This window comes from Phaseolus vulgaris, chromosome 9 (assembly GCF_000499845.2).
Source record: "Phaseolus vulgaris cultivar G19833 chromosome 9, P. vulgaris v2.0, whole genome shotgun sequence".
Lineage (NCBI taxonomy): Eukaryota > Viridiplantae > Streptophyta > Magnoliopsida > Fabales > Fabaceae > Phaseolus > Phaseolus vulgaris.
Window position 1 is genome coordinate 36,426,798 of NC_023751.2, and position 18,679 is coordinate 36,445,476.

Sequence of the window (18,679 nt, forward strand, 5' to 3'; positions counted from 1 at the left end):
TGTACAAAGATATATATTGGAATCAAATTAGAGAAACAAAACTAAAGTGTATATTATTATTTTATAAGAATGATGAAAATTTAAAAGTCTAGATACTTTGGAAGATTTATTTGATAAAGTTTGTAATTGCAGCATTTTAATTGGTGGAATTGGAATCCTGCAGATTCTACATACACAGTTCAGGCAGCTGCTTCGACTGCAGAAGAGACCTTTCTAAGAACATAAACAGAATCTCCAACTTGAATCATTTTTGCATTCTCTTCAGCAGAAGAATCCATCCAGTTCCATACCATATTCTGACCAAAGTACACCTGCATAAGCAATAAACATGTCAATAAAACATAAGGAATGCTCAACCAAAGCTTCACTAAGGCATTGTTTGGATTGGAATGAAAAAGAGAGGAAAAAAAACAGAACTAGTGTGTGAACCTCATAGTTGGAATGAGAGGTTAGGCTAAGTGTCTGACCTTGTTTTTATTTTTTGCATCTGGTCTGATCACTTTGCCAGACCTTGTTTTCATAAGAGTCTCAGTTGGCTCAGATCCTGCTATCCCAGTCTCTTGATTTATTGTGGGTACCTGAAACCATAATCATTTTAATCTATATATGCTTATGATACTGCTACTGTTACATGTTAGAAAATAAAGTTGTTAACACAAGTCACCAGGTAAATGTTCCAATGAGCATAAGATGTGGAAAATTATGAAAGAACTCTTCACCTTACAACGGGAGCACAGCTTGACACCCTGAAATGAAAACCCACTTATCTTTATCTCAGTCCACAAGTCCTCAGAATATGGGTCACAACCTTCAACAAGGATACTGCATAATGAAGCAGCAAAAAACACTCAATTATGTGATTTAATAACCCATTTAGATAAAACACTACTTTCATTTCAGGTATAAATTAGTAACAAAATATTATGAAACAATACAATTGCAGGACTAGAACAACAGAAATTGAAAAATCAATACTTGGGTCTGAAACGATTGATAGGTATGGGTTCCTTTAGAAGCTCATTCAGTGCATCTAATGATTCCTGAAAATCATAAATGTCACATACTGAGTAGAAAATCAGAGTTTATTTAAGTAAAATAAAACTTCATTTTTATAATGGACTGACCTGAGATAAAAGTAAGAATGGATAACCATCAGAGAAATAGGTCCGATGTTGTCCCCCAACATAATCAGGATCCACTTGTCTAACTTCCGAAGCTTCATTTGGAAACATTAAAGAGGTTCATAATAATGATTTTTTCTTTCTTTCTGTGAGTTATGTTTGACAATAAGAGCTCCAGATAATGTAACATGTATGCATCTTAATGAATCAATGCAATGCAAGTTAATAGTTCTTTTGAGTAATGTTGGTATATTCCTAAAACAGTTATAGTTCTCTACCAATTCATTACATGTCTAAGGTAACATCACCTTCTCGACAATTTTGTTCTCATTATCTTAATATTGAAGGTTTCATAGTTTCAATGACCTACCAGCATTGAAGCGGACCAGTTGACATGGTTTTCCTAAAAAATCTGAAAACCATCGTGAGGCTTCTATTCCTTCATCCCAGGCAGATCCAGTCCATTCCCAGACTGTGATAGCTTCTGTTACTTCATGCTGTTTACTCAAACAAATTTTGAGAGATTCCATCCCAGGTGCTTTCAACACTGTAATATGAAGGTCTTAATATTTATATACTAAAATATGTTAAAACAATCATGATAATGAAGCATGTGAAAAAGCAAAGTACATCATCACTTCAACTACTGCAATTTTATTTTTCAAAATAAAGAGCACAGAGAAAGCATTTGTCAAATGAGGAATCAACAAAAAGTGAATTTATTAACAAAGTATAGGAGGGTTGATGAAATGGTATGCTTGCCGCTCACAACCATTCCAGAAGGCTACAATTTGTCCAACAGGCACAGCGTTCTTAAATAAAAATTATGAAGTTATGAAGAGACAGATACCAAAGCACCGGATAAGAAATTATGAAGTGTAAAAGATAATAACATAAAGACTAAAAGGAAAAGAAGGCCAAAAATGTAAAGCTTAAGAACCAAGCAATAAAGCATGATGATCTTAGGAAGATCTAACACATGAGAGGGGGAGTGATCACCAAAGACATATCCCAAATCGGTCAAGAATATGAACTAAGTACATCTTTCTTACAATGATTGGAGCAACAGTCCACCTTTGAGAAGCAAGCTTTTGGTGGTTAAATTGATCCTAATATGTTCTCAATTCTACTATGAGTAAAACATAAACCCAGATATTTCTTTGACCAACTCCCTAACCAACTAATTACTAACAATTTACTATAGGGTATGTCTTTTAATGGTTTTGTTCTGTCCATTCTATTTATCCTTACCAGCATCAAAACCACAGAGACCAGCTCTGCAAGTCTAACTATTGGGTATGTATCAGTATCAAAGTATAGTCAAAATCTATTTCGATAAATTTACATGATAAGAAAATATGAAGCTAAAATGCATTTAGCATCTCCATAAGCAAAAATCAACTTACCCACCTTAACTTTTGGAGAAGTTAAATGAAAAGAATCTCTATAAAAGACAAGTTCAGTAGATGGCCCAACTTCCTATTTTTTAAAGGAGACAGCCCCACTTCCTTCAAAGCACATCTTATCCTCTAGCTAGTTCTAATTTCCATCATTCCTCATTCATACATCCAATTTGAAATAAATAAAGAACAAGAAAATAATCATATGTAGTGAAGAGGTTACCCATGTAGGAATTGTTGGTAGGTTGATAGTGTTCAACAAGTGCTTCTGGTGGCAGTTGAACCTCAACCAAAGCAAGCTTTGGATCAACTCTTTGGGTGCATGCCCTCCCTTGGGAATTCACCACCACCCATTGGCGATCCCATCTAAGTCCTGTCACATAACATATAATATGAATAACATTAGGAAAGTTGAAAGAAGGAGAGAAAGAAGAGTTAGATACCAGTGGGAGTAAGGGGAGCATGGGAAACAGAAATTCCACGGCATGACTTGATTGGGTATATGAAAAGCCTTGAAACTTTGGGTGCTGGAATTGCTGACTCCATTGTTGCTAATCCTCTCTCTCAGTTACCATCACAAAGGGTACAATTTTTATACAACTCAACAACCCCCACAAGGATCTGCGACACATTTACACACGTTTCCCTTGGGAATGTATTTTTAAACGCAAAAAATAACTTTTAAATTTTAGAATTTAGAAAATAAAATTGTGTTCTAAATTCTTGTTATAAATTTTACAATCCGAAAGAAGAGGAATAGAGATGTTAATGAAGAAGCTCAAGAAAAAACACAAAATTCTCATTTCAAAATATGTGAAATTGCCTAAAATACTTTTGTTCTTGAACACATTATTGCCTAAAATATCCTTTATTTCTAATTTAAAAATCTAAAATTCAAAAAATATAATTTGAAAATAAAAATCTTATTCCAAAAAATTAAATTCAGAATGCAAAAAATATATTTCAGAAAAAGAATTGAGGAACACAAAATCTATTAATGCATTCTGAAAAGGGTTTCAGAAATTCAGAGTGTTCTAAAAATTTAAATTTGGAAATGTATTCCAAAAGGTTCTTGAAGTATTTTTTTATCTACAATTTTCTTTCATCTAAAACAAAATTCAGTAGTTTATTAAAGAAAAAATGAAATGTATTTAAGTCTTCTTAGTATTATTTATTTTTAGATAGAATTTATTACATTTTTTTTACATATAAGACCAATTTGGAAAAGCTTATGTTTTCGGTAGCAATAGAGAAAGATTGTTAGAAAATGTGTTGGTGATGTTATTTTAATTTAACATATTAGTATTTATAGAGAGGGATGAAATTTGAGATTGTTTGGTAGAAAATGCATTCCTATCTTACCCTTACCCAACCGTCACTACCTTATCCCTTTTCCCTCCAAACCCATCACCACACTCTCACTATCCCCACTCCCAAACACTCTCCTCCACCTACCGCCGCCGTTGAACGCCGTTCTCCGTCGCAATGGATAGACCTCCTCCGCTCCCAAACCCAATCCTCTTCCTTCCGCGACGCCATCGCCACCTACGCCGCCATGCTCGCAGCCGCCGCAGCCCCCGACAACTTCGCCTTCCCCGCCGTTCTCAAGGCTGCAACCGCCGTCCACGACCTCAGCCTCGGGAAGCAACTCCACGCGCACGTCTTCAAGTTTGGCCAGGCGCCCTCCGTTGCCGTGGCTAACACCCTCCTCAACATGTACGGCAAATGCGGCGACCTCGCTGCCGCGCGCCGCTTGTTCGACGAAATCCCCGAACGAGACCACGTGTCGTGGAACTCCATGATCGCGACGCTGTGTCGGTTCGAGGAGTGGGAGCTGTCCCTGCACTTGTTTCGGTTAATGCTGTCGGAAAACGTGGAGCCCTCGTCGTTCACGCTGGTCAGCGTGGCACACGCGTGCTCGTACTTGCGCGGTGGCACGCGGCTCGGGAAGCAAGTGCACGCTTTTACTCTGAGAAACGATGATTTGAGAACTTATACCAACAATGCGTTGGTGAGTATGTATGCGAGATTGGGGAGAGTTAACGATGCTAAGGCATTGTTTGATGTGTTTGATGGTAAAGACATTGTGTCTTGGAACACTGTTATCAGTTCTCTTTCTCAGAATGATAGGTTTGAGGAAGCGTTGATGTATATGTACCTTATGATCGTTGATGGGGTTAGGCCAGATGGGGTTACACTGGCGAGTGTTTTGCCAGCTTGTTCTCAATTGGAGAGGTTGAGGATTGGGAGGGAAATTCATTGCTATGCGTTGAAAAATGGGGATTTGATTGAGAATTCGTTTGTTGGGACTGCGTTGGTTGACATGTATTGTAATTGCAAGCAGGCTGTTAAGGGTAGGTTGGTTTTTGATAGGGTGTGGAGGAAGACGGTGGCGGTTTGGAATGCCATGCTTGCTGGTTATGCTCGGAATGAGTTTGATGATCAAGCGTTGAGACTGTTTATTGAGATGATTTCTGAGTCTGAGTTTTGTCCCAATGCCACCACTTTGTCGAGTGTTTTGCCTGCTTGTGTGCGTTGCGAGTCGTTTTTGGACAAAGAAGGGATCCATGGTTACATTGTGAAGAGGGGATTTGGGAAGGATAAGTATGTGAAGAATGCGTTGATGGACATGTATTCCAGGATGGGAAGGATTCAAATTTCGAAGATGATATTTGGTGGGATGGGTAGAAGGGATATAGTGTCTTGGAACACGATGATCACTGGCTGTGTTGTTTGTGGGCAGTACGAGGATGCGCTTAATCTTTTGCATGAAATGCAGAGAGGTCAAGGAGAAGATGGGGGTGACACATTTGATGATTGTGAGGATGAGGAGAGCCTCCCCCTCAAGCCGAATTCGGTAACTCTAATGACGGTGCTTCCGGGTTGTGCTGCCTTGGCAGCGTTAGGCAAAGGAAAGGAGATTCATGCTTATGCTATTAAAGAAATGCTGGCAATGGATGTTGCTGTCGGAAGTGCATTAGTTGACATGTATGCAAAATGTGGTTGCCTGAACTTGGCTAGGATAGTCTTCGATCAAATGCCTATAAGAAATGTTATCACTTGGAATGTTCTTATCATGGCCTATGGGATGCATGGGAAAGGGGAAGAAGCTTTGAAGCTTTTCAGAAGAATGACAGAAGGAGGAAGCAATAGGGAAGTAATAAGGCCCAATGAAGTGACCTATATTGCTATTTTTGCTGCTTGCAGTCATTCTGGGATGGTGAATGAAGGCCTTCATTTATTCCATACAATGAAAGCTAGCCATGGGATTGAAGCCAGAGCTGACCATTATGCTTGTCTTGTGGACTTGCTTGGCCGATCCGGTCGGATCAAAGAGGCCTGTGAATTGGTCCACACAATGCCATCCAGTTTGAACAAAATAGATGCATGGAGTAGTTTGCTTGGTGCCTGTAGGATTCACCAGAGTGTAGAAATTGGTGAAATTGCAGCAAAGAACCTGCTTGTCTTGGAGCCAAATGTAGCCAGCCATTATGTTCTACTGTCTAACATATACTCCTCAGCGGGGCTCTGGGAACAGGCAATAGAGGTACGGAAGAAAATGAAGGAAATGGGAGTAAGAAAGGAACCTGGTTGTAGTTGGATTGAGCATGGTGATGAGGTTCATAAGTTTTTGGCAGGGGATGCTTCACACCCACAGAGTAAAGAACTTCATGAGTATATTGAAACACTCTCCCAAAGAATGAGAAAGGAGGGCTATGTGCCTGATACTTCATGTGTCCTTCACAATGTTGATGATGAAGAGAAAGAAACTATGCTGTGTGGGCATAGTGAGAGACTGGCAATAGCTTTTGGCCTCTTAAATACCCTCCCAGGGACTACCATCAGGGTTGCCAAAAACCTTAGGGTTTGCAATGACTGCCATATTGCCACTAAAATCATATCAAAGATTGTGGACAGGGAAATCATTCTTAGAGATGTCAGAAGGTTCCATCATTTCAGAAATGGAACTTGCTCTTGTGGGGATTATTGGTAAAACAAAGTGAATACTAAAATATTAATTCTTACTATTTTTTTCATCTCAGCCTCACAACTAACTACCTTTTTCCACCAGAAGTTGAGAGAAGGGATTATTTATAACTGCATGGTAACTAAGACCATCTCTAGGAATTGTACCTAGAATTATAAGTTTAAAATATGGGTTTTATAACATCCTCTTGCTAAAATATGCTTACATGATAATACATTTAAAATTCGGATCTTAAATAAACTCTAAAATTGTAGAAATAAAAAATATTTTTTTATTAAAATAACTTGTGCAAAAAGTATTTCAGAAAAATTAATATAGAAGTCATTCACAGTGACCAATAATAATAATTAAATATTTTTAAATCAAGTCTAAGTAATCTTTTAGAATCCATACATAAGAAAAGAGTTGGAAGTCTTAAAAAATTAAGTAACATCACAGAACCAGAAAAATAAATTAAAATTCCATATTATGAATCCTGGAAATTTTCTTCATTAATTGCAGTCTCCCAGCTCTGTCTCTGTTCATCAATTTTCCATGTTTGTAACTACTGGTTATTATATTTTTAAAGTCCAACTGCTTATCTCTATTCATCAATTTTTCATATTTGTAACTTATCTCTATTCATCAATTTTTCATATTTGTAACTAATGGTTATTATATTTTTAAAGTCCAACTGAATCTAGTAACATGATAGATCCAAACCAAACAAACATTTGTTAGAATAGACTCAATGACTATAATATCATATAAAAAAGTAAATTTTAAGCCTTATTCAATCTTATAAAACCGACTTATAAAGTGAAGTTTGCATTCAGATATATATTATGAAATGTTTTAATCTCTACTTGCAACTATCTTTAAGCATCTTTACTCGACAACTTTTGACGTGGCTATGCCATAATTCATGTTCTGGCGGTGTATTGATCTAATACATTTTTGGAGATACTAATTTCATGTTTGGTTTTAGAGCGAATATATGATTTAACTGAATAAAACTATGTTGAAGAACCTTGGTTTATTGTTGTTTCATCATAGTTTGCATCCTATAATCTTTAAAATGATTATTTTACTCTTCACAAAGGCCACATCAAAACAAACTTTTCAGAATATATGAGATGCTTTCAAAATTGAATTTACCAGAACAAGTTTTCCAGAAACAAACTTTCTAAAACACATCAAGATACATTCCAGAAGAAGCTTTAACCCATTGTTTATATGTGGGCCCGAAATACAAAACTATTCTGGGTTGGCGTGTTTGCTTTCTCACAATATTAATATTGTCATGCGTCTTTAAACACTTGCCAAACTGTCATTTGCTTTTGTGTGAAATTTTTGGATTTTAACTTCTCATCAAACGGTTTCATGTTGTCTTTCTAGTTGAACTGTCCGATACATGGTCAAGCAAGTGAATTGATAACTCAGTCTTCTCACCGGTTTGATTTCATTCAGTCTGGTTTATAAGACTTGCTTTCACTCTTTCTATTCCTTTGCTTAGAACTTGACCAAGGTACAACACAAAAAATGGTAAGGTACAACAGGACTATACCGCAGTGTTAAAAAAATTTCCTCACTATTCTATTAGTAGATTGGAGATCAGAACAGTATCTTCTCTTGGTACATCTCTAATGCTTTGCTAACTTTCTGCATCAACAATTTTCTGTGCAATCTATACCTGCATATGTGGCATTCACAGAGAAACTATAATTAGAGGGTTTAGTAAAAATTAAAAAAACTTTTGAAACTGCTATATGATGTAAATATGGCATACTTAATTGCAGCTTCAAGTGTCCTCGTGGCATCTGTCATGGAATCTGCAATCATGATGTGTAAGCTAAGAATTAGCTTTTCTGATGAAGCTTTGGGTAAATTTTGGTAAATTGAGTTAGTCAAAATAGTCACGTAGTCCTGGAACTTTTGATAAAGTTTGAGCCCATCCTTGAACCCATGACTATTTTATAAACCTAATGATAATTTTAAGAGCTCCATTACACGTGGTTGAGCATTTTGCCCATTGGATTTACGCAATTGACTCAAGATGCATAAACTAAAATTCTAGACAAAAGTAATACATAGTGAATTTGCAGGGTTAATGAACGTTCCAAGGATCTAGATGTCCATAGAACTGATGAAACTTGTGTAGAAGATATAATTCTAACCATGTATAGTTGTAACTTGTTTTGGCAATATTTATAGACTGCTCCAAGTTAACCAGAATACACCCCAAAACATTTTCAAGCCCGCATGCATTACTGATATAGAAGAAAACTTAACAGGCTTCTGCACACCATTTTCAGGATGATATATATATATATTCTCACAAAGCAATCATATTGCATAACACATTATGACAATCAGTTGTGTGTATATACTTCCTAGAACAAGGCTACAAACGTCAAATTTACCCAGCAATTTCTGGTCTTGCTTAGAGGTTGTAGCAAATCCTGCGAGCATCTTTTGGCATTCATTTTGCAACTCCTTCACAGCCTCTCTTTCCACGCTAGGGATTGGAGGCACATCCCCATCTGACCAACTTGGCAATGTTCGTGCCGCAGCTATGACTGCTCCATCAACAAAAGTATCGCCAGCCTTTGATAGACCATCTACCAAAAAATATCATATTAATAATCTAAATAATGCCAATTTGAATAGACATAAGTGTAACATAGCAGATTCTAGAAAGAAAATTCATATTGTCCATACTGTTATGGTAATACTCTTCACGAAGGCCAGATATATTGAAGATTGACAAGAAGGAATCCAAATGAATACGTGCATTGCCTGAGAATTGTACCTCATCCCATGGATTCTGCAATTGTAAGCAACTCTGAGAACTACATTTCAAAAACTCAGTAGATCTATAAACCGAACAAGTAGAAGTTTACATGAATTGTTCACTACAGGAAAAATTAATTAACGAAATCATAATATAAATAATTTTAAAGAAGCACTTGCATGTGTCATACTTTAAAGTGACCATTCAGAAGTCTTACAACATGAATGAATTAGGTTGGATTTATGGTGGATAGGTGATTGACTTAAGCGTAGTTTGTGGGAAGAATTTTAGCGTATTTGGTTTGCTTCAGTTTATATCCTTTCTATATAGTTACAAAATTTCTATCTTGTTTTAATTATTTTTTGGTTTTTTTCTTCCTGAAGAAGTAAAAAGCAGCGTCTTAACTGAGTGAAAAGTACTGAGCAATGGTTCAAAACTACTTGTGGACAGGTTTTGTTGTGCCAATTAGCAAACCTCCAACAAGGCTGGCTTCAAGAGTATCTATCACACGAGCATTTGTGTGAATCTAGGTCCCCATATTGCATCAAATCATTGTTCCATGAGAGCACTAAATATTGAGATTTTTCTCACTTCATTAGAAGTTGTATCAAGGACTCCTTTATACCTTTGTGCAGAGAATACAGACTGACAGCAGATATTTCTATTAAGTCATTCCCAAGTAATAAAGTTAAACATATCTGTAACATGAAGCCACTGCGTCAACTATGTACGATGGAAGCAAATCATTTGGTACCTTTTCTGGGTTTCTAGTGAGCCATGATATACATACACTGCCGCTTTTGCCAATTACTTTTGTAAGAGTAACAAGTATTTTTTAACACCAGGTTCAATAAGCAATGGAGATTCATAAGATAAGATGCCAGTATAGCTTTTCAAAGTGCTGCAGGGAACAAGGAGAGACAATTTTTTATTTTGAATTAAAAGATAATTTGATTTGTATATTATTAAATAACATTATGCTTTTACCTGATCAAGACTATCATGAATTTTTTACTGCTATATCAATTGTTATGCTTGAGTATTGTTTGACGATATAAACAAAATTCATGTTAAAGGTGTTGAATTTAGAAACACACAAAGTAGCGTGTTGCAAATGGAAGTACATATCAGAATGGTTAAAATCTTATATCAAAGTAAAATAATTTAATTGAATTTTCCTACAGTCATATGGAAAACTAACTCTTTTAACTTTGAGACTAAGGTTAAAGTTAGAGTGAAAGATGTGGTTGAGAGTATTGAATGAATAAAGTGTGGCAGCATAACCATGGTGGGAAGAGTTAGAAAGACTATGAAGCAGAAGCTAGATTCTATTGATGTTGATTAAAGGTAGAATTGAGGAAGGCTGACATGATGGTTCAACAACCAACACTCTAGCATGGTTGACAGTGAGCTCTGTAATGGGCTCAATTTAATGCATAAATCCATGGTGGGTCTCTACCCTAAAATATACAGGATATAGAAATTCCATTCAACAAGATTTAACTGAAAGAAAATTACCACAGGTGATGAAAATCCATATCTTTGCATGTATGTATCGTTCTTCTGCGAGCTCATGTAATTAACTGTCATCTGTTACAATTTTTTACAGTATCATTAGGATGTCCATGTCTTGGTGAATAATACATATGATAAAATAAACATGGAAGCAAATATTTTAGTTACACCAACATAAAAGCCTTTATGCTCTAAAAGAATCCAATCTAACAAATAAAATAACTAATTAATATTTCAAGCTTATGAACAATAATACTCCATTGTCTAGACCACAATAATAAAGATAAGTACAAAACATAAAGACACGATTATATGCTAGCCATCAATATGAATTTGTGAGTAAGATGTTTAACTTTATAGGGCAACATGGATTTCCCTCCTCCCCATTCAGTTAGTGCTTCTGGCTATAGCAAGATCCTAAAATTTGGTTTTCAACTTAATTCAACCTCAAAAACTGGCTAGTGAGTTGTAATTAAATCATATCTTTACTTGATGCATTGCAAGTTGTAACTAAGTCATATATTTACTTGATGCAGGGCTAAATGCAACTACACCTACTTTCCAACTGAAGAAATTGGGGGCCTTTGCTCTCTTTTCTTGTTTTAGATGCATGCATATATAGCATAACATGAGAATTTTCATTTACCAGCTATCCTCTTTAGATGAGTTGTTCGTCTAGCTTTTTATGAGCATTTTGGCTGACAAGTTGTTATGGGGGTTTCTTGAACAAATATGCAAAGGGATTGCAGAGCCTCTTGAGCTAATAATGATGATTTCCTTTCATGTGTTTTTTCTGTTAATTTTGTATCTGTTTGAGTGCTTGCTTTGTAACTTTAGGAGGCTTAGTCATCCTATTCTTCTTCTGTTCCTTCTTCTTCTTTTCCTTTCTTTTTTCTAAATGAAGTTAATTGTTACAGGACTACACCTTGGAGAACATTTTACATCACTATGAATGGTTAGAGTCCAATAACATTCTAAACCACACTACGTGTGTCTTCGTTCTCAAGGAACCTCTAGAAGGTTCCAAGCATATGCCTTGGATAATTAGAGTAATGAGTAGCAAAGGTTGAAGAGCTATCCCCAAGTGTACTGATATAATCACCACTTCATTAAGGAGGTATCCCCAACTACCATGAACAGAATTGGAAGATTAAGATAAAAAAAATGTTATTCCTTAACAATCAAATGATAAAAAATAGATCATAAATAGGAGATAAACGACACCTGTATAAAGTAAACAATTAGGATAATTTACATGCAATACTAATTAAGGTTGTTTCCTAAGAGAAGTTCCAATAAACTTTAAATACATCGAACATATTTATCACAGAAGAATCAAATAGTTTACCTCATCTCCCTTTCTAACGCGGTGTCCAGCATTTATGAGAACCTCAAGCATCCTGTCCTTAAAACGCCAATGGAAATAACAATTTGGCTCAAATGAATGGTTCAGCATATCTGAAAAGTAACATGCTAATCAATGAGCTTAGTTTTAAGTTGGAAAAATAAACACTGCCACCACATGCAATATAAACAAATAAACTTTTACAAATTTTTGCCCACTTCTTTACCTCTACCATATTGTTTTGTTTTGCTTTTTTTCTGATGACAAAACTGATATAAAAAGAAAAAGACAATTTCAAGGACTGTCTAATAGTGTTTGTTCACTTGTATAATTTGTTGCATAAAAATGTGACAGTTGTTCTAATTTCTAACAATATGAAGAAAAAATTAAACAATGACAAGGAATGGATAAAGATTTATTTAGAACTAGAAATAAAATCAAACTTAATATAAAAGAAATCCATTGAAAAAATGAAAGGGCAAAGCTAACTCACAATCCATAATATTAGTTCCAATCACTCAACAAACTTCATTTCTATTGATATCTAAAATTCACAAATAAAAAAAGAAAAGAAATAAATTCCCCCAAGACTACTATACATGTTATACAATTTTTTCTTCTTCTCAAAGTTTGATGCTTTGTTATGCAATGCAGAGAAAAAAATCTATTCCATGCATATTGAAAAACTCAAACAGCAAAATTTTCTAAGTCGTCCTTCGTAATGTATACTCCTATTATAAATTTATAATAATGAAAGATGCCTTTGTATGGTTATTTTTCCAGTTTTATATTTTTCCAATTTCTAGACTTTCTCCTGAAACAGACAAATGACATCAAAATAAACAAAGTCCTGAAGAAAATAGAACTTCAGCGAAATTCAAAGATATAAGACCCCTTTGACTATATGACTGCATGAAATGAAGGTATAATATTTAGTCAGACTAGGGTGAACTGAGCTCACCAGCATAAGGAATCAGCATGTTTGCGTCTTGAGTTAGAGCACCAATTCTCGTTTGCATGTTAATACATCGTGACTGTGCAATACTTACTGCCCAAATGAACCTTTGTGGATCACGAGCAAGACGCTTTATTTTAAGAGGTGCATCACTGTGCTAAACAAGATTAACACAATTTGTTAAGAATACTTCATAAGTTTTTGCAAAGTGAAAGACTAACTAATCAATAAAACCTTACCCAATTATTTTGCCAGAATTCTAAGGCTCGCTGTTGCTGTTTTCTAATAGTGGAAGCAAGATTGGGATCCTGTAGCTCCAAAAGTTCTTCCTAGTGATACAGATCAATATATGAGATGACATAAAACTATTACTAAAACTTTATTGTAAGTTCCAATATAAAGCAATTCAAATGTGTCAATGCATACAATAAAATCTTAAAATTGCAAGGGATTAATCCAAGCTAACTAAGACTTTATATGTATCTTGTGGCTCAACCAAAATTTATGTTATCTTTGAGGTTGCCATAAAAAAAGGCAAAATATAGAAACCAATAATGACCCGAGTTACAAATTACAAATATTTGTAAATGGAGGCAACTAAATTTATTTAAGTGCAATCTGTAGTAAAATTAGTTGCTAGACTACGCTGCTCCAACCTAATTTTTGTGTAGACCAATCAAATATCTTAATATTAGAACCAAGTTAAAGGTCCCTCAAAATCTACGCAGAACACCAGAAAGAAAATAGGCAAGTAACACATGATAGAACTAGTACTAATAGTAATAAGAATAATTATTTTTCCTGGTCTTACAACATAGTCCAACTTCAACACAGAATCTGCTCATCAAAATACTTTAAAGGAGAAAACTTTGAAATAGCTCTTTAAATGGGAATTGAAACATCTACTGTGTACATGATCTCCCTTTGATATCAAGAATTGATCAGTAATAATTTCAAAAATGGAATTCCCCAATCTAACAATGGTTTAATGATCTAAATCCATTTTGTTTTACACACACCTCTGAAGCCAGAAGTAGGCTAGTGCACTCATCTGCACTCGGTAAGAAGTCGCTATACAATTGCCAGAAGTTGCCTTCACAGTCAAATGCGAATAAGAGAAGGCATGCTAACCTTAAGTCCCAATCTGTCTGCCATAAAGATTTGCACAAATTACATTAGGCAGATGACCAGAACATCTTTTACTTTTGTAGCAGGTTCAACAATTAAAACAAAGGGTGACATGTTACATACGTATTTATCATGAAAAGCAAAACAACCAAGTAAATTTGGTTATATCTTACTATGAACCAATGAACTTAGAGGAGAATTGCAAATACCTCTGGATTTGTCGAATTAATAATATCAAATATTGGATGATCCAAGGGAATTATATTCGGGAAAAACATCCATGGGAGCTTCTTGCTTATGGTTAACATCAATTCAAGAGGAATTTCCATTATAACCTGCCCAACATCATCATTAGGGAAATCATCCATAGAAAGATACTAAAACTAATCATAATGGATATTATACAAATAACTATGTCAAAAATTATAGATGTTGACATTATGTGCAATCATTTTCCCTTGTTCCACTACCAGCGATTGGAAAAGGCTAAAAATCTGGTAGAGCTTAAGAGATGTACCAGCACTTGTGGCAACGAGCAATATTAAATGAAGTCACTCACCCTTGCTCGACGAAGAGGTTCTACATCTTTGGAAGCATATACACCCAAACCATCTGGCCCTTCTTTAAATTGAACTCCATAAGCTCGCATGCTTCGGACATACCCAATCTTATAGAAGTCAGGATCCACAGGCTCCAACTAGAGGAACAAATAAATTAACAAAAAAGAAAGAAACATTTCATCAAACAGAAGCCCCTTGACGAATTCTTTCAAAGGCTGGTCGTTCAAGAAGGAAGATATTGAGTCTCAATATGCATAAAAGCAGATCAAATTAGAAACAACCCTTACTTTACCAAATTAAGAGTTATACACATAAAAAAAAACAAATTATACAAACAACATTCACTGTAAGGCATTAAATGTTGTGAACATAAAAGTATCAAATCTATTTACTATATATTAAAACCTAGTTGTTTGCAATATATATTAAAACAATGTTCTAACTAGAAATGTCCCAGCTCCCGATCAATTTTGTTTCCAGCCCATTCCCCCTACTTTGTTAATCAAGATTTCCAATGGTCATAGTCATCTGTAGTTCTCCATTTCAAACTTCTCTCCCTTGAGTTTCACCTTTTCCCAGCATCTTTTTTTCAGGTTCTCCTGCTTCTGGGGTAACCCTTATTTTCCCTCTCTTTTTTCTGCTTCTCAGTGTAAGCCCTATTTTCTTGCCACATTTTTTTGCTTCTCACTTTAAACCCTATCTTGTTCCCACATTCTTCTACTTTTCTTAATCTCAATATGCACATGTATCTATATCAACTTCTTAATAACAGTCATGAACTATATGGATGGAGTTGGAATATACAATATAACAGTATTTAAATCCATTTTGTTACATGCATAAAGACAAACACAATCTAACTGGTCACAGAAAAAGCATTACATAGGTTTTATCTCGATAAACTTCTCTAATCACTTCTACAAGAGAAAAAAAAAAGGTAAAATGAATTGAGCTTCTCGTATTAGCTAAATCAACTTATGCACCTCACCTCTCAAAAATGATGGACTAAGGTATATTTTGACAAGCTTCTCCATAAGTACTTATATGAGAGAAAAATGCTTGTGAAATGAGATTCTCTATAAAAGTTAAAATTAGATTATCTCATTTATAAAAACTACTTTTCTAAATTTTTACATAAGACTACAAAATGGTTCTTGTATCCAAGCATGCTCTAGTGTTGAGGACATTAAAGCACATCAAATCAAGGAAACAGCATACACAGACTGTTCATAGGTGTCAGTCAGTGCCAAACCATCAAAACAACAACCAACTGCAAACAAGCGAGGAGCAAAATAGGAAACACAAAAAATGGGATTTACCTCAGACGGTAACTCTTCTTCAACTTGGGGAGGCTGAAACAGGGGAAATGAGGATTTAGCAACCAAAGCTTTGATGGGTCGTGCTTTGTTTTCAGCAAGAGTCCCAAAGGAGTAAGTGGGTCGCCAGAAAAAGCCACCGTGCAAGTGCAAGCCCTTGACCTGTTGAGAAAGAAAACAATGTTGGAAAGTGGTGGAGAGTGAAGAGACAGAAAATGGATGGAAAAAGGAAAGAAATTGGAACCTGGGTATTGGAGAAAATGGAGTGGGTTGGCTGGTAAAGAGGAAAAGAAGCCATTGGATAATGAAAATGGAAAGAAGAAGAAGAAAGTTAAAGCATGTGAGCTCAGTGACAGCAACACAGAGCAGAACAATATGAATAGAGAGAACGTTATCCACTCTTTGGTTCCACCAGCTTATGTAAATTCACTTTTAATCATAATAATAATAGATATTGAATTGCATTTTAATATTGAAATGAAAAATTAATATGAATATAAAAATATATTTTTAAATTTTATTATTTTATTATTATTTTCGAATTAAACTGAAACTTTGCTATATTTTCAAGCACCAAATTCACTGTTCTATCTTTTTTACACTTCTGCATGTGTTTAATAATTTTGTTTTCTTTAGTAGGATTTTTTATTGTAAAATTTTCTTTTTTATGAGTATATTTTTATGCTGGGTTATTTTTTTAGTATTTAATGAATTACACATTGTTTTAAATTATTGTTTCAAACCATATGCTATAATATTTTACTATTTACTTGAGTAAACAACTAGATCATGTAGCATGTTATGATACTATTAGTATTTAAAATTAAAAAAATTATATAAACCTTTGTAATTTTCAGTTGTTTTTATATAAGTTACTAAAACTTATTTCTTATTACCAATTTGCTTCTTAAAGATATGTTAATATCATCATTCTATAGATTGTATTGTATCACGCAAATAAAATAAGTGTCATAATTCAGTAATATTTTATATTAAAATACAAATCCTCTAATTTATTAATTGAAATTATTTTACATATTTTTAGATTATGAGATGAATAAAAATGATTTATTCTCAATTGTGTTTTATTTTCAGGAATTTAAGAAGAAATAAAACATATAAATATATTATAAATAAAGATTTCACTTGATTCAAATCCGATTAGGTTAAATAGAAGGCATAGTACATAATCCCGATTAATGATTAGTATTATCATGTTTAAGGAATGAATAAATTTGAGATATTAATTGCTATCAACATCTACTCTAAAGGATAAAGAGTTTTTATAAATATGCAAGAAATTAATATTTAAGAAACTATCTTAATAATTTTATATGCGAAAACTCGATATGACTTTATATGGGCATCCATAACAATCAAAGATATAAAATTATTATGTTTTTCAAAATATAAAAAAGCGAAAATGATAAACTCGTCCCAATTTTTCCAATTCAATCAACCAACTCTTCACTTTTCTTTATTTACCATTCTTGCAATCTCACATACAAAATATTTTCTCTAAAATACTTAAAAAAAACAATTTGTTAATAAACTACACATATACACTAATCTATAAAAGCTATTTCACATTACTTTTTAAAAAAAATATTTTTAAGATAATTTAATTTTAACTTGTGGAAAAATAAATTCACTCTGGTTCAATTTTTTCCGCTAAAAATGTTTATAAATTTTTCTCCAACATACTCTTGCTGTTTTAGTTTTAGTTAGACACACTTTTATAACTAAAATATGTATAGATTAAAACCATCTAACACAAGATTTTCCTTGGCAAAATCTCATTATTTTCTAAAGCAAACACTGCATATATCAAATGTGAACAAATAGATGACACAATTTATCCAAGAATGCACATGGAAAAGGAAGGGATAGGTTTATCTTTTAATGGTGTTGACTTGTGCAAGCTTATAACTAGTAAGCTACATGCTGCAATGGACAGTGATTGATATTTCAGTGATAAGAAAAGAATCAATAGAATTTTCATATCAGTTAATGTATGTGGCACTCTAATTAGTCTATGTTAATGCTCTCTGAATTTGGAGACAAACAACAGTTAGATCTAAATTAGAATGAAATTTGTGATAAATGATGGAATTTTCATGTTAGTTTCCACAATGTGACAACTTCATTGTTTTTTCCAAAGACATGGTGCCTTAATTTCTAATTTGATAACGACATGGCGAAAATCCCAACATAGTTTTAGTATGCTGTCGCTTTTACTCTTGGTAAGTTCTCTTCCAATATCAAATACTCATTCCACTGTCGAATCTTACACTATTAAACCCTTGGAAAGTCTTACATGGCCTATTTCAATTATTGGGAAGTAATTTAAATACTTGTTAGACATGTTGGTTGTTTTATCTGCTCAAAAGGTCTCACATGTTTGTGTCAATTACATAAAGATAAAAGCAAACTTTACATTTTTAAGTTATTTTTTTAAATATTAAGAAGTGGACTTTAATCTAACTCAACTTCGTAAAATCGGTTTATAAAGTGAGATTTGCATTCACTCATTCCTCACACCGAAAGTGACAACTCGTGCATGAAACAACATATTATG

The 18,679-nt window shown here is 34.2% G+C and overlaps 3 protein-coding genes across 3 annotated transcripts; 1 reads left to right on the forward strand and 2 right to left on the reverse strand.

Annotated features, from left to right (window-relative positions):
* On the reverse strand, positions 1 to 3,322 carry LOC137820935 (uncharacterized). The gene is made up of 8 exons (XM_068625281.1): positions 2,965 to 3,322; positions 2,745 to 2,894; positions 1,492 to 1,668; positions 1,125 to 1,216; positions 976 to 1,040; positions 720 to 822; positions 468 to 578; positions 1 to 311 (listed from the first exon to the last, which is right to left on the reverse strand). Exons 1-8 carry the CDS (start codon positions 3,065 to 3,067, stop codon positions 180 to 182), a joined length of 933 nt encoding a protein of 310 aa, XP_068481382.1. The 5' UTR covers positions 3,068 to 3,322; the 3' UTR covers positions 1 to 179.
* A 497-nt stretch (positions 3,323 to 3,819) lies between these two features.
* On the forward strand, positions 3,820 to 6,558 carry LOC137821762 (pentatricopeptide repeat-containing protein At3g57430, chloroplastic-like). Its single transcript, XM_068626508.1, has one exon. The coding sequence runs from the start codon at positions 3,867 to 3,869 to the stop codon at positions 6,513 to 6,515; it is 2,649 nt and encodes an 882-aa protein (XP_068482609.1). The 5' UTR covers positions 3,820 to 3,866; the 3' UTR covers positions 6,516 to 6,558.
* A 1,049-nt stretch (positions 6,559 to 7,607) lies between these two features.
* Positions 7,608 to 16,541, reverse strand: LOC137821329 (protein PLASTID TRANSCRIPTIONALLY ACTIVE 14). The gene is made up of 13 exons (XM_068625877.1): positions 16,346 to 16,541; positions 16,105 to 16,263; positions 14,785 to 14,922; positions 14,435 to 14,560; positions 14,117 to 14,245; positions 13,337 to 13,426; positions 13,104 to 13,254; positions 12,146 to 12,255; positions 10,801 to 10,872; positions 9,210 to 9,315; positions 8,912 to 9,109; positions 8,278 to 8,320; positions 7,608 to 8,181 (listed from the first exon to the last, which is right to left on the reverse strand). The coding sequence occupies exons 1-13, from the start codon at positions 16,397 to 16,399 to the stop codon at positions 8,103 to 8,105; spliced, it is 1,455 nt and encodes a 484-aa protein (XP_068481978.1). The 5' UTR covers positions 16,400 to 16,541; the 3' UTR covers positions 7,608 to 8,102.
* Between the last annotated feature and the right edge of the window lie 2,138 nt (positions 16,542 to 18,679).

What these genes read in the sequence shown, in the direction of transcription:
- LOC137820935 (XM_068625281.1), bottom strand. Translation starts at nt 3,067, where the DNA reads ATGGAGTCAGCAATTCCAGCACCCAAAGTTTCAAGGCTTTTCATATAC. An exon ending in AGCTGTGCTCCCGTTGTAAG is followed by an intron (nt 579 to 719) that starts GTGAAGAGTTCT and finishes TTATGGTTTCAG; the next exon opens with GTACCCACAATAAATCAAGA. An exon ending in ATGCAAAAAATAAAAACAAG is followed by an intron (nt 312 to 467) that starts GTCAGACACTTA and finishes TTGCTTATGCAG; the next exon opens with GTGTACTTTGGTCAGAATAT.
- LOC137821762 (XM_068626508.1), top strand. Translation starts at nt 3,867, where the DNA reads ATGCATTCCTATCTTACCCTTACCCAACCGTCACTACCTTATCCCTTT.
- LOC137821329 (XM_068625877.1), bottom strand. Translation starts at nt 16,399, where the DNA reads ATGGCTTCTTTTCCTCTTTACCAGCCAACCCACTCCATTTTCTCCAAT. An exon ending in AAGAAGAGTTACCGTCTGAG is followed by an intron (nt 14,923 to 16,104) that starts GTAAATCCCATT and finishes TTGTTCCTCTAG; the next exon opens with TTGGAGCCTGTGGATCCTGA. An exon ending in AACCTCTTCGTCGAGCAAGG is followed by an intron (nt 14,561 to 14,784) that starts GTGAGTGACTTC and finishes GATGTTGGGCAG; the next exon opens with GTTATAATGGAAATTCCTCT.